Source organism: Scyliorhinus torazame, chromosome 10 (assembly GCF_047496885.1).
Source record: "Scyliorhinus torazame isolate Kashiwa2021f chromosome 10, sScyTor2.1, whole genome shotgun sequence".
NCBI classification, from domain to species: domain Eukaryota; kingdom Metazoa; phylum Chordata; class Chondrichthyes; order Carcharhiniformes; family Scyliorhinidae; genus Scyliorhinus; species Scyliorhinus torazame.
The window spans coordinates 215,286,805-215,302,067 of record NC_092716.1 but is presented as its reverse complement, the minus strand read 5'-3'; the positions used below and the strand labels follow the sequence as shown (position 1 = coordinate 215,302,067).

Genomic DNA, 15,263 nt, shown 5'->3' with positions numbered 1-15,263 from the left:
GTGGCATCGAAAGAGACTCACGGATGGTATAGAACATAGAACATACAGTGCAGAAGGAGGCCATTCGGCCCATCGAGTCTGCACCGACCCACTTAAGCCCTCACTTACACCCTATCCCTGTAACCCAATAACCCCATCTAACCTTTTGGACACTAAGGGCAATTTATCATGGCCAATCCACCTAACCTGCACATCTTTGGACTGTGGAAGGAAACCGGAGCACCCAGAGGAAACCCACGCAGACACGGGGAGAACGTGCAGACTCCGCACAGACAGTCACCCAGTGGTGAATCGAACCACGGACCGTGGCGCTGTGAAGCCACAGTGCTAGTCACTTGTGCTACCGTGTTGCCTCCCGGGTGCCAGGGTCCGTGATGTCTCGGACCATGTTTTCAGAATCTTTAAGGGGGAGGGGGAACAGTCACAGGTCGTGGTACACATCGGTACCAACAACATAGGTAAGAGAATGGGTGGGGATTTAAAACAGGAATTTAGGGAGCTAGGGTGGAAGCTGAGAGCCAGGACAAACCATGTTGTCATCTCTGGTTTGTTGCCGGTGCCACATGCTAGCGAGGTGAGGAACAGGGAGAGAGTGCAGATAAACATGTGGCTGCAGGGATGGTGTAGGAGGGAGGGTTTCAGTTACGTGGATAATTGGAGCACATTCTGGGGAAGGTGGGACCTGTACAGACAGGACGGTTTGCACCTGAACCAGAGGGGCACCAATATCCTGGGAGGGAAATTTGTCTCTTCGGGAGGGTTTAAACAAATTTGTCAGGGGATGGGAAAATGAGCTGTAGTCCAGAAGCCAGTGTTGAGAGTAGTGGGGTACTGAGGAGGGTATCAAGGTCGCAGGAGTGTACCGGCAGACAGAAAGGTGGGTTGAAGTGTGTCTACTTCAATGCAATGAGCATCCGGAATAAGGTAGGCGAATTTGGAGCGTGGATTGGTACTTGGAACTACGATGTTGTGGCCAATACGGAGACATGGTTAGAACAGGGACAGGAATGGTTGTTGGAAGTTCCGGGGTATAGATGTTTCAGTAAGAGTAGGGAAGGTCGTAAAAGAGGTGGAGGAGTAGCATTGTTAATCAAGAATAGTTTAATGGCTGCAGAAAGGCAGTTCGAAGGGGATCTGCCTACTGAGGTAATATGGGCCGAAGTTAGAAATAGGAAAGGAGCGGTCACATTGTTAGGAGTTTTCTATAGGCCCCCAAATAGTAATAGAGATGTGGAGGAAGAAATTTCAAAACAGATTATGGATAGGTGTGGAGGTCTCAGGGTAGTTGTCATGGGTGACTTTAACTTTCCAAATATTGATTGGAACCTCTATAGGTCGAACAGTTCGGATGGGGCAGTTTTTGTACAGTGTGTGCAGGAGGGTTTCCTGATACAATATGTGGATAGGCTGGCAAGAGGGGGGGGGGGCACATTTGATTTGGTACTGGGTAATGAACCGGGCCAAGTGTTAGTTTTATTTGTGGGAGAACACTTTAGAGATAGTGACCACAATTCGGTGTCTTTCACTATTGCAATGGAGAGGGATAGGGCCATTAGGCAGGGCAAGGTTTATAATTGGGGGAGGGGTAATTATGATGCGATTAGGCAAGAATTAGGGAGCATAAGATGGGAACAGAAACTGTCAGGGAAAGGCACAAATGAAAAGTGGAGCTTGTTCAAGGAACAAATACTGCGTGTCCTTGATAGGTATGTCCCTGTCAGGCAGGGAGGAAATGGCCATGTGAGGGAACCATGGTTCATAAAAGAGGTTGAATGTCTTGTCAAGAGGAAAAAGGAAGGGTATGTAAGGATGAGAAAACAAGGGTCAGTTGGGTCGCTTGAGGGTTACAAGGTAGCAAGGAATGAGCTAACAAAAAGGGCTTAGGAGAGCTAGGAGGGGGCATGAGAAGTCTTTGGCGGGTTGGATCAAAGAAAACCCCAAGGCTTTTTACTCTTGTATGAGAAATAAAAGAATGACCAGGGTGAGGTTAGGGCTAGTCAAGGACAGTAGTGGGAACTTGTGCATGGAGTCAGAAGAAATAGGAGAGGTGTTGAATGAATACTTTTCTTCAGTGTTCACCAAGGAGAGGGGCCATGTTTTTGAGGATGAGAGTGTGATACAGGCGGGTAGGCTGGAGGAGGTAGATGTTCTGAGGAAGGATGTATTAATAATTTTGAAAAACCTTAGGGTCGGCAAGTCCCCTGGGCCAGATGGGATATATCCAAGGATTCTTTGGGAGGCAAGGGATGAGATTGCAGAGCCTTTGGCTTTGATCTTTGGGTCCTCACTGTCCACGGGGATAGTGCCAGAGGACTGGAGAGTGGCGAATGTTGTTCCTCAAGAAAGGGACTAGGAATGACCCTGGTAATTATGGGCCGGTTAGTCTTACTTCAGTGGTCGGTAAGTTAATGGAAAAGGTCCTGAAGGATAGGATTTATGACCGTTTGGAAAGATGCAGCTTAATCCGGGATAGTCAACACGGATTCGTGAAGGGTAAGTCTTGCCTCACAAATTTGATTGAATTCTTTGAGGAGGTAACTAAGTGTGTAGATGAAGGTAGAGCAGTTGATGTTGGATTTTAGTAAGGCGTTTAGTAAGGCCATGTAAACATGGATTTTAGTAAGGCGTTTGATAAGGTTCCCCATGGACGGCTTATGAAGAAAGTAAGGAGGTGGGGGATAGAGGGAAATTTGGCCAATTGGATAAGTAACTGGCTATCACATAGAAGACAGAGGGTGGTGGTTGATGGAAAATTTTCAGACTGGAGACCAGTTACCAGCGGTGTACCAGAGGGATCAGTGCTGGGTCCACTGCTATTTGTGATTTTTATCAATGACTTGGAGGAGGGGGCTGCAGGGTGGGTCAGTAAATTTGCTGATGACACCAAGATTGGTGGAGTAGTGGATGAGGTGGAGGGCTGTTGTAGACTGCAAAGAGACATTGATAGGATGCAGAGCTGGGCCGAAAAATGGCAGATGGAGTTTAACCCTGATAAGTACGAGGTGATTTATTTTGGTAGAAAAAATTTGAATGCGGATTACAGGGTCAACGGCAGGGTTATGAGGAATGTGGAGGAACAGAGAGATCTTGGGGTTCATGTCCACAGATCTCTGAAGGTTGCCACTCAAGTGGATAGAGCCGTGAAGAAGGCCTATGTTAGCGTTTATTAACAGGGGGCTTGAGTTTAAGAGCCGCGGGGTTATGCTGCAACTATGCATGACCCTGGTGAGACCACATTTGGCGTATTGTGTGCAGTTCTGGTCTCCTCACTATAGGAAGGATGCGGAAGCATTGGAAAGGGTGCAAAGGAAATTTACCAGGATGCTGCCTGGTTTGCAGGATAGGTCTTCTGAGGAAAGGTTGAGGGAGCTAGGGCTTTTCTCTTTGGAGCGGAGGAGGATGAGAGGCGACTTAATAGAGGTTTATAAGATGGTGAGGGGGATAGATAGAGTGGACGTTCAGAGACTATTTCCTCGGGTGGATGTAGCTGTTACAAGGGGGCATAATTATAAGGTTCAGGGTGGGAGATATAGGAGGGATGTCCGAGGTAGGTTCTTTACTCAGAGAGTGGTTAGGGTGTGGAATGGACTGCCTGCTGTGATAGTGGAGCCGGACACTTTAGGAACTTTCAAGCGGTTATTGGATAGGCACATGGAGCACACCAGAATGACAGGGAGTGGGATAGCTTGATCTTGGTTTCGGACAATGCTCGGCACAATATCGAGGGCCGAAGGGCCTGTTCTGTGCTGTAATGTTCTATGGCGGTCGCACACAAGTTGAACGTTCAGAGGGTTGAACCCCTTCCTGTTGTTGTAGGGCACTCCCTGATGCCCCGGTGTGTGCAAGACGACATGCGTACCATCTATTACCCTCTGGACCTGGGCATCCCGGCTATGGTGGAGAATCCTGCAGCCCGGACATCTTGATGGGCTTGGTCCAGCTCAAAGTTGACATAGTCAGCTGCCTGGACATACAGGGCATTCGTGACCTCATGGATGCACTTGTGGGTTGTAGACCGCACAAGTCCCCACTCGAGCCCTGGAACAATCTGGTGGTGTTAAGGTTCACGGCTGCGGTGACCTTCAGGGCCATTGGGAATGGGCCTCCTCCTCCTCCACATTTGTAACAGAAATAGAAAAGTAAGACCAGAGGCATGGCTTTCACTTGGGGATTGAATTAGATTAACGAACACTGGTCCATTTATCTCAGCCCTCTGCCCTTCTGCACTTGGGAACTGCACTTGGTTTTGACTCCTCTTGTGTAATGACATTAAAGGGACATTAAAGACACCCCTCCCACCCAGGCCCTTCCATCAGGCAGAAGATACAGAAATCTGAAGATCTGCACATCCAGACATAGGAATAGCTTCTTCTCCATAGCTACTCGACTCCTCAACAACTCTCCCTCGGACTGATCTGTACACGGTAGCATTGTGGATAGCACAATTGCTTCACAGCTCCATGGTCCCAGGTTCGATTCCGGCTTGGGTCATTGTCTGTGCGGAGTCTGCACGTCCTCCCCGTGTCTGCGTGGGTTTCCTCCGGGTGCTCCGGTTTCCTCCCACAGTCCAAAGATGTGCGGGTTAGGTGATTTGGCCAATGATAAATTGCCCTTAATGTCCAAATTGCCCATGGTGTTGGGTGGAGGTGTTGAGTTTGGGTATGGTGCTCTTTCCAAGAGCCGGTGCAGACTCAAAGGGCCGAATGGCCTCCTTCTGCACTGTAAATTCAATGATAATCTATGATTAATCTAGGACAAAGGTTCGGCACAACATCGTGGGCCGAAGGGCCTGTTCTGTGCTGTATTTTCTATGTTCTATGTTCTATGACACCTTATGCTGCTCTTGCTCATGTATTTGCTTTGTTTGGCCCTTTGTTCCGCACTGTAACCAATCACTGTTTGTCGATGTACCATTTGTCAATGAACGCTGTCGATTATTCTTTGTTTGTCTACTATGTACGTACTGTATACGGTCCCTTGGCCGCAGAAAAATACTTTTCACTGTACTTCAGTACATGTGAAAATAAATCAAATCAATCAATCAAGGTCAACCAGTTTTACCATTGAAATGAAATAAAGTTTGAATGTTACTTTTTACCCAGTGTCTCCCGGGTGCGATAGCTTATTTTGATCCATTTTGAGAAAATGTGGCTAAAAACTAGGCCTGTGGGTGGTTTATAGTAAATTAATGCCTGAATATCCTGAAGATTAATAGCACAATCTGTCTCTCCCTTGGAACAAACTTGTCTGTTCTGGGAAATTGAACCTATGGTGGTCGTGGTGAAGGAACCTTTCAGAAGTTAGGCTAAGGATCACTGTTTGTGTAATTGGGCTGTGACTCTGTACCTGGGGAAAGTGATTCATTCCAGTATTGACATCTAACTCTTGAGCAAAGAATTCAGTTTATAAAAAGGTGATTACATGGCAGTCATTGAAGTTTCAGTGATCTTTCAATTCATTTGGTTTCAGACTGAGTTGGTTGAAGATTTTCGGGCCTTGCGGAAGACAGCAGAGGATATGAAACTATTTAAACCAGACATGGTGTTTTTCTCCCTCTACCTTGGTCACCTCTTCCTCTTAGAGTTTCTGGCCTGGTTAACACTATCATATTTTGGGACTGGCTGGATTCCAACTCTCCTTACTGCTTTAATCATGGCAACCTCACAGGTAAGAACCAATCATTACCACATAAATCAGATCAATGAAAGGCACAAATCCATGTAACATAAGAAATACCTAAATAGGGCAGGGTGATGGACTTTTTCTCCAGTGTGAAATTTCAATTAAGGATGACCTTTTCAGTTAGATTTCAGTTGATAATCCTGAAGCAAAGGGGTTTGGCTAATCCTAAAGTGGACAAAGAGTTTTGCTAATCATGTTCCGTGATCCTAATGGGTTCAGCTTCATTTAGCCACCACATATTCTCTTTTTCTCAGCCCTACACTTGATGTAAAGTGGCTAAGTGGTCGTGATATGAATTCAAACAAATGCTCTCTAAGGAAGTCATGGATTAAAGAAAGGTTGCCAGTTCGGAATTGCACAAGGAAGTTGTATCTGACAAAGTTGCTATGGTATTTTTGAGATAATATCGACTGAATCTTTGTCTAGGACTGGAAGAGACTAGCCCGCACACTTTGGCAGCTCACCTGACCCATGTGTGACTTTGCATGCCATTTTTGTCTTTTCACTGAGGTCAACTTTGCAGTGCATTTTGTGATCTGCAATGGAATGTATGAGGAGTGTGGGTGCAGAGGCGGACCAGTTAGAAGGCCCACTTCAGTTCTCCAACACAGCAGTCAAGCTCCCAACATTGTTTAAAGATCCCTGAACCTCATTCCTTACCTCCCTCCTGCTCACTCAACCACTCATCCCACCCATGTCCCCTCTATGCCCACCTGTATCTTCCATAACCACTCACCCACTATGCAGTGTGTACATTCCTCAGGGGCGATGTGATATCAATGGTAATGATTTTAAAATAATTGAAGAAACATTAAATCTCTTAACAATTGAATGCAAACACGCTATCAATGACAAAAAGCAAGGTTAAAAAAACATCTTTTATGTGCCTATTATATTTATAAACATGCAAGAATTTATATCACGACATACATAGGCTGGTAAAAGTGTCAATAGTTCTAAGACTACCTGCTAAGTTGAAGCTTTTGAAACTCAGCCAAACATTCATAATGGAACAGATGCCATAATAGGTTTCCAGTTCCAGTGACAGAACAGATGCTATTTCCATTTTAAAGCAGAGAGACTGTCAATCAATGGAAGGAGAGAAAGTGCAGAACAATGTTGCTAGCTTTAAAAGTATTTTAAAAATAATACAGCCAGACCCAGCAGTCAAGTTAAATCAGCACTCAAAAAAAACTGACAGTAGAGGGTATATTTTTATATTTTTCATTGCATTATAATGCTTTCATCGTAAGCATGTGAACAAGTACATAATGCTGATCAATGTAAGAACAGAGTCATATGATGAATCACTGCATTAAAAACACATCTCTATTGCAATACAGCACCTAATGTGGCATTAGAAGCTGTGAAAGTATTTTGCAATTACCTTTCAGAATGTTCCTAACTTATAGGAACATAGGACTTAGGAGCAGGAGAAGGACATTTGGCCATTCAAACTTGCTCCAACATTCAATAAGATAATGGTTGATCTGGTTGTGGTTTCATCACCACGTTTCTGTCTGTCCCCCCATAATCCTTGACTCCATTGCCCGACAAAAGTCACTCTAACTCAGCCTTGAATAAATGTAAAGACGCAGCCTCCACCACCTTCTGGAGAAGAGAATTCCATACTCTAATGGCCCTCTGGGAGAAAACAGATTATCCTCATTGTTGTCTTAAAAATGGAGACCTCTTATTCTTAAACCAAGTCCTCGAGTTCTAGTTTCCCCCACAAGAGGAAACATCCTCTGGGTATCCACTCTATCCCCTCAGGAATTTCCAATGTTTCAATAAGATAACCTCTCATTCTTCTAAACTTCAGTGGGTATAGGCCTAACCTGTTCAGCCTGTCCACATAAGATAAGCCCCTCATACCAGAAATGAGTCGAATGAACCTTCACTGAACTGCTTCCAAAGCAATTATTTTTTTTTCAATAAGGAGACCAAACTGTACACAGTACTCCAGCTATGGTTTCACCATGGCCCTGTACAGCTGCAGTAACACTTCCTCACTTTTATATTCCATTCCTGTTGCAGTATATCCCAACATTCAATTTGCCTTCCTAATCACTTGTCAAATTTATGTGATTCATGTGTCAGGACACTGCGCCACTGTGTCAGTGTTCTGCAATCCCTCTCCAGTTAAATAACATACTGCTTTTCTATTTTTCCTGCCAAAGCGGACAAGTTCACATTTTCCCACATAGAATCATAGAAAGGTTACTGCACATAAGGAGGCCATTCGTCCCATCTTGTCCATGCCAGACTGCGGACACCCAGGTGCCCTTTCTAATCCCACCTTCCTGCGTCCAGTCCATAGCCCTGTATCTGCACTTATGGTGCAGAACCAGGTACTTTTAAAAAGGTTTAGGGTCTGCCTCCACCACCACCTGACTCCCACTACCCTCTGCGTGAAAATGTTTTTCCTCATGTCCTCTCTACACCTTCTGCACTTATCTTGTATCTTGAATCTATGTTCCCTGGTTCTAGAATTCTCCACCAGGGAAACAATATTACCCTGCCCACTCTATCACATCCCCTCATAATTTTGTACAGCTCAATTAAGTCACCCCTCGGCCTTCTTTGTTCCAAGGAAAATAACCCCAACCTATCAAATCTCTCCTTTAGCTACACTTTTCTAGCCCTGGCAACATTTTTGTACAGTAAGAAGTCTTACAACGCCAGGTTAAAAGTCCAACAGGTTTGTTTCAAATCACTAGCTTTCGGAGCGCAGCTCCTTCATCAGGTGAGTGAATACGTGGGTTTCAGAATCACATATAGACAAAGTCAATGATGTAAGACGATACTTTGAATGCAAGTCTTTACAGGCAATTAAGTCTTTACAGGTCCAGACGGAGCGACTGGAGAGAGGGATAATCACAGGTTAAAGAGGTGTGAATTGTCTCAAGCCAGGACAGTTGGTCGGATTTCGCAAGCCCAGGCCAGATGGTGGGGGTGAATGTGATGCAACATGAATGTAAGGTCCCGGTTGAGGCCATCTCATGTGTGCGGAACTTGGCTATCAGTTTCTGCTCGTCGATTCTGCGTTGTCGTGCGTCCTGAAGGCCGCCTTGGAGAACGCTTACCCGAAGATCTGAGGCTGAATGCCCTTGACTGCTGAAGTGTTCCCCGACTGGAAGGGAACATTCCTGCCTGGCGATTGTCGCACGATGTCTGTTCATCCATTGTCACAGCGACTGCATGGTCTCGCCAATGTACCATGCCTCGGGACAGGAAAGGATGTTTCCATGCCTGACTTTAGATTCCACAATATAGTCTGCTCTTGTGACTGAGTAACAATAAAATATAAATGCAGTGTTGAATTTTTGTTGCAGCTACATCCACAGAGGAATATGAATCGCACCTTGGTGTGAATGCATAACTTCTGGGTTCTCAAAAGCTGTGATGCAAAAAAGGGCTCCAAGCACAATTGGCACTGCAGCCAATGACATCACATGGCAGAGGGGTAATGCCAGGGTCACGGTTAGAATTGGTAAAGGGCTTCCTCTCTCAGAGCAGTCTATTATTCATTGAAGGAGAGATTTAGAAAATGTCATTTAAAAACCGTACAGCCACTGCTAAACCTCCCCAGAAGAATCTGCAAGTACATTAAATCATGGTCCAAGTGGCAGGCCTTTACTACCTGCCCTGTGCTGTCTCGTTATAGTTGACGTAAAAGATTCCGAAACATTTTGACATGAGGGGCGGGATTCTCTCAGCCCGGGGCCGGGCCGGAGAATCCCCGCGACCAGCGCGGATCGTGCCACGTCGCCCTGATGCTGGCACGCGATTCTCCGCAGAGCGGAGAATCGGTGCCATTGGCGGCGGCATGGTTGGCATGGTGCCGGTTGGGGGCCGCTCTATGCGGCCGGCCTGCCGATTCTGGGCCCGGAATGGACCGAGCGGCCGTCGTACAAACGGCGAGTCCCGTTGGCACCATCCACACCTGCTCTCAGCCGGTGGGACCGTGGCGTTGAATGGTCTGGGGCGGGCCTGTGGGGGGGGGAGGTGGCCTCTGATGTGGCCTGGCCCGCGATCGGGGCCACCGATTGGCGGTCTGGCCTCTCTGGCTGGTGGCCTCCTTTCCTCTGCGCCGGCCCCAGTAGCCCTGCGCGATGTTGCGTCGGGGCCGGTGCATTGAAGGAAGCCACTGCGCATACGCGCGTTGGCGCCGGTGTCACTGCGTATGCGCGGATCCCATGGCGCCCAGTTGATGCTGGGATCAGCAGCTGGAGCAGGGTAAACCGCTCTGGTGCCCTACTGGCCCCCTGTAGGGGCCAAAATTGCTGATCCTGAGACCGTGTTGATGCCGTTGAGAAACGCGATGGCGTGCGGGGGGGGGGGGGGGGGGGGGGGGTAGGGGCGGGGGTGGTGGTGATGGTCGCCGGTGGGCCTGTGGGTGCCAAATCTCGAAGTAGCCGGGTAGTTGTGGAGGGAGACGGTGTAGGGTCGGGGGTGGTGGTGATGGTCGCTGGGGAACCTGCAGGTACCAAATCCCGGATGGAGACTGTGTCCTGCCGCCCGTCATGATGTGCCACGTAGGCATATTGTGGGTTGGCATGGAGGAGCAGGACCTTCTCAACGAGGGGATCTGATTTATGACCCCTCGCATGCTTCCGGAGGAGGACGGGACCTGGGACTGTCGGACAGGACGGGAGCGAGACCCCTGAGGTGGACTTCCTAGGGAAGGCAAACATACATTCATAAGTGGCCTCATTGGTGGCAATGCAAAGGAGCGATCAGATGGAGTGGCGCGCATCGGAAAGGACCTCCTGCCAGCGGGAGACTGGGAGACTTCTAGACCGTAGGGCCAGAAGGACGGCCTTCCAGACTGTTGCGTTCTTCCTCTCCACCTGTCCATTTCCCCGGGGATTGTAGCTGGTCGTCCTGCTTGAGGCGATGCCCTTGCTAAGCGGGAACTGACACAACTCGTCGCTCATGAAGAAGGAACCCCGATCGCTGTGGATGTAGGTGGAGAAACCGAGAAAGACTGTGCGGGACCTTGATGACGGTGGCAGAGGTCATGTAAGGGCATGGGATGGCAAAGGGGAATCGTGAGTACTCGTCAACAACATCGAGGAAGCGATGCGGACTTCATGAGGCGCGTGTTGGGTAGGATCCCGGACTTGGAGTCAAGTAACTTGATTATGGGAGGGGACTTTAATACGGTCTTGGATCCGATCTTGGACCATTCCAAGTTCAGGTCGGGAAAGAGGCCAGCGCCGGCCAGGGCTCTGTGGGTGTTCATGGGCCAGATGGGGGGTGTGGACCCGTGGAGATTTGCACGGCCAAGGGCGAAGGAGTTCTCCTTTTTCTCCCACGTCCATAAAGTCTATTCGTGGACAGACTTCTTTGTGTTGAGTAGGGCGCTGATCCCGAGGGTGGAGGGGGTTGAATACTCGGCAATTGCGGTCTCGGACCATGCCCCGCACTGGGTGGACCTGCGACTGGGGGCAGAGCGGGGTCAGCACCCTCTCTGGAGACTGGATGTGGGGCTGCTGGCGGATGAAGAGGTGTGTGGGCGGATAAGGAGCAGCATTGAGAACTATGTGGGAGCGAATGGCACAGGGGAGGTAATGGTGGCAGTGGTGTGGGAGGCTTTGAAGGCGGTCATTAGGGGAGAGTTATTCTCCATCAGGTCCCACAGAGAGAAAAAGGAGAGGGCGGAGAGGGAGAGGCTGGTGGGAGAGATACTTAGGGTAGACGGGAGATACGCGGAGGCCCCAGAGGGGGGCCTGCTGAACGAACGCCGGAAACTGCCGGAAACTGCAGGCGGAGTTTGACTTGCTGACCACGGGGAAGGCGGAGGCGCAGTTAAGGAAAGTGAAAGGGGCAGTCTACGAGTATGGGGAGTAGGATGCTGGCGCACCAGCTGCGCAAGAGGGAGGCGGGTAGAGAGATTGGGGGAGTGCGAGATAAGGAAGGCAACATTTCTATGAAATCTATGGTGTTGAGCCCAGAGAGGGTCAATGAAGTCTTCCGGGAGTTCTACGTGAAGTTATACGAGTCGGAACCCCCTGGGGAGGGGGAAGGGATGAGGCAGTTTATGGACCGGTTGAGGTTCGCGAGGGTGGAAGTGGAACGGGTGGAGGAGGTAGTCAGGGGGCTGGCAAGCATGCAGTCGGGCAAGGCCCCGGGCCCGGACGGCTTCTCTGTAGAATTTTATAAGAAGTTCTCTGAGCTACTGAGCCCGCTCCTGCTAAGAACCTTCAATGAGGCAAAGGAGAGAGGGACCCTCCCCCCGACAATGCCACAGGCATTGATTTCACTTATCTTGAAGAAGGAGAAGGATCCGCTTCAATGTGGGTCCTACAGGCCGATATCGCTCCTGAATGTAGACGCCAAACTGTTGGCAAAAATTCTGGCCACCGGAATAGAGGACTGTGTCCCGGGAGTGATTGGGGAGGACCAGACGGGTTTCGTTAAGGGCAGGCAGCTGAACACAAATGTGAGGAGGCTCCTGAATATTATCATGATGCCCTCGGAGGGGGGGTGGATGCGGAAGTGGTGGCTGCAATGGACGCGGAGAAGGCCTTTGACAGGGTGGAATGGGAGTATCTGTGGGCGGCGTTAGGCAGGTTTGGATTCGGCGAGGGATTCATAGGGTGGGCCAAGCTGCTGTATCAGGCCCCTGTAGCGAGTGTGTCCACAAACCGGCTAAGGTGGGAGTATTTCAGGCTGCACCGGGGGGCGAGGCAGGGGTGTACCCTGTCCCCGTTGCTGTTTGCCCTGGCAATTGAACCGTTGGCCATTGCGCTCAGGACTTCAAGGGATTGCAGGGGTCTGGTGCGCGGGGGGGAGGAACACCGGGTCTCCCACTACACGGATGACCTGTTGTTGTACATTTCGGACCCGCAAGTGGGGGTGGGGGAGGTCATGCGGCTCCTGAGGGACTTTGGGAGTTTCTCGGGGTATAAATTGAACGTGGGAAGAGTGAGCTGTTCGTGCTCCATGCTAAGGGTCAGGAGGAGAGACTGAGGGAGCTCCCACTCAAGATAGTTGGGGATACAAGTGGCCAGGAACTGGGATGCCCTGCACAGGCTCAACTTAACCCGGCTAGTGGAGCAGATGGAGGGAGAGTTTAAAAGGTGGGATATGCTCCCGCTTTCCCTGGCGGGACGGGTGCAGACTGTAAAGGTGACGGTTCATAGAATTTACAGTGCAGAAGGAAGCCATTCGGCCCATCGAGTCTGCACCGGCTCTTGGGAAGAGCACCCTACCCAAGGTCAACACCTCCCACCTATCCCCATAACCTAGTAACCCCACCCAACACTAAGGGCAATTTTGGACACTAAGGGCAATTTAGCATGGCCAATCCACCTAACCTGCACATCTTTGGACTGTGGGAGGAAACCGGAGCACCCGGAGTAAACCCACGCACACACGGGAAGGATGTGCAGAATTCAGCTTGTGATTCCGCGGGGCGTTGTCGGCTCGTGGCAAGGAGGTGCCTGGCGTACACCTCGTTTACAGCCTTTACGTACTGTAACTTCAGCAGCATTATCGCCTCCGTATACAAGGGGGCGTCTCTGATAAGAAGGAAAACTTGCGGGCTCACCCGTGTATTGAGTATTTGAAGCTTTTGGAGGTCGGTGATGTCGTCGGTGGAGGATCCGAGGTAAGCTTCGAAGCAGCTTAGCCGGTGCTCGAATGTTGCAGTGGAATCGGCTGCTTGTGGGTCCAGCTCCAGGCGATCAGGCTTGAGTGATGAATTCATCTTAAAAGTTTAGCTTATTAAATTGATGGGCCATCAATTAACACAAGACGAGTAGTGAACAAAACTGTGGCTTTAATAAGCTAAACAGAAAGCCTCCTGGCCACTGATCCCGAACCGGGGCTGGGCCAGAGGTCAGCCACCTTTATACCGAGCCCGAGGGGAGGAGGCACAGGCAGAGCCATCAGGCAGTGGTTTACCACAGCACATATAATACACTAACAGTGGTTTACCACAAAAATCCAGCCAGATATGTGATCATTTGCGCACCAAAATGCACCTCCTTATCCAGGATTCAAATTCGGCCTATGGATTGTATTGTTAACGGAAACATAGGAGCTGATTTTTACCTGGCTTGTTTTCTCTGGCCTGGCAGTTACATTTGAGCAGGTTACTGCCCTGTTCTGGGGAGGGATTCTCTGTCCCCCCGCCGGGTCGGAGAATCACCATGGGGCAGAGTGAATCCCGCCCCCGCCGAAATCTCCGGCACCGGAGATTCGGCGGGGGCGGGAATCGCGCCGCGCCGGTCGGCGGGCTCCCCCGGTGATTCTCCGGCCCGCGATGGGCTAAAGTCACGCTGCTGTAATGCCGGTTCCGCCGGCGTGAATTAAACCACCTCCCTTACCGGCGGGACCAGGCGGTGCGAGTGGGCTCCGGGGTCCTGGGGGGGGCGATCTGGTCCCGGGGGGGTGCCCCCACAGTGGCCTGGCCCACTATCGGGCCCACCGATCCGCGTGTGGGCCTGTGCCGTGGGGGCACTCTTTTCCCCCCGCCTCGGCCATCAGCTTCCGCGAGAAAAATATTTTGCAGAGGGTCGTCAATGGAATGGCCAACCACAAATTGAGTTGGAAGCAGAATCAGTAATAACTTTCGCTAAAGGGCTCGATAAATTCTTGGAAAAAGAAAAGAAAAATCAGACTATAAATGGCAAGGGATCAAAATTAGGTAGGTGGCTCTTTTTTTGGAAACTGGCATGGAACAGGGTGCTGACATGTTGCCTCTGTGCAGTAATATCCTATAAATAACTCCATCAATGTCGATGAGACTATTACAAATCTCATGCCCAGAGCAATTTATTATGGGAATTCCTGATGTCGAGTAGCTGCTGGGATGTATAATCTTTCACATTTTGAGCGAGGGGAGCCTTTTGTGACTCTCAAACGCCTCCTGGGTGTAAATATTGAGGTCTTCTCGTTTTGAAAATAAAGCACCAGTCCTACATCAAACAAACAGGCATCTTCAGTATGTTCGCAGGTATTGCAATTCTTGGTTGAAAATGGTGCCTTGACAGTGGGCTGGGAAAGTGAAATAATGCTAAGTTTTCTTGTTGGATGAACTGATCAGAAACTGTAGGGAGGGGGAGGCTGGTGAACATCACTGAACTGTACCTGACTAAGGCCATTGTTTTTATTTCTATACAACAGTAAATGTTATCCTATGCCGATTTATAAAAAAAAAAAAATCTCTTTTGGATTGCAGGCTCAGTCAGGCTGGCTTCAACATGACTTTGGGCACTTGTCTGTGTTTCGGAGTTCAAAATGGAACCACCTGTTACACAAGTTCCTGATCGGTCACATGAAGGTAAACATGGGGGCGAGGGCGATGTTCTTAAGACAAAGCAGCAAATTTTTAAAAAACATGGAAATTACTGCAGGGTTAGCTGTGGTCTATTCCAACAAAATTGGTATGGTCTACGATTATGTTGGGACTGAAGTTACTTCTCTTGTTGATTCTGAAGCTAACTAGAGAAATTTTATTCACCCCAGATTTCGTATTTGCCTCTAAAGCCAGGGCGGTTTCCCCAATTTGCAGTAATGGGAAATAATGCCAGAAACCTTTGGAAACCCTTAACAGGTGACATCGGTGG

At 49.2% G+C, this 15,263-nt stretch overlaps 1 protein-coding gene across 2 annotated transcripts in view; it reads left to right on the top strand.

The window, feature by feature from the left end:
* Positions 1-15,263, top strand: part of LOC140384560 (acyl-CoA 6-desaturase-like) — a 93,290-nt gene that overhangs the window by 46,924 nt on the left and 31,103 nt on the right. For both annotated transcript variants that reach the window (XR_011933086.1, XM_072466364.1), the window contains exons 3-4: positions 5,470-5,667; positions 14,876-14,977. Coding sequence is in view for 1 of the 2 variants with exons in the window: in XM_072466364.1 (XP_072322465.1) it covers positions 5,470-5,667; positions 14,876-14,977 (300 nt within the window). In the remaining variant the exon portion in view is untranslated. The remainder of the gene's footprint in view (positions 1-5,469; positions 5,668-14,875; positions 14,978-15,263) is intronic.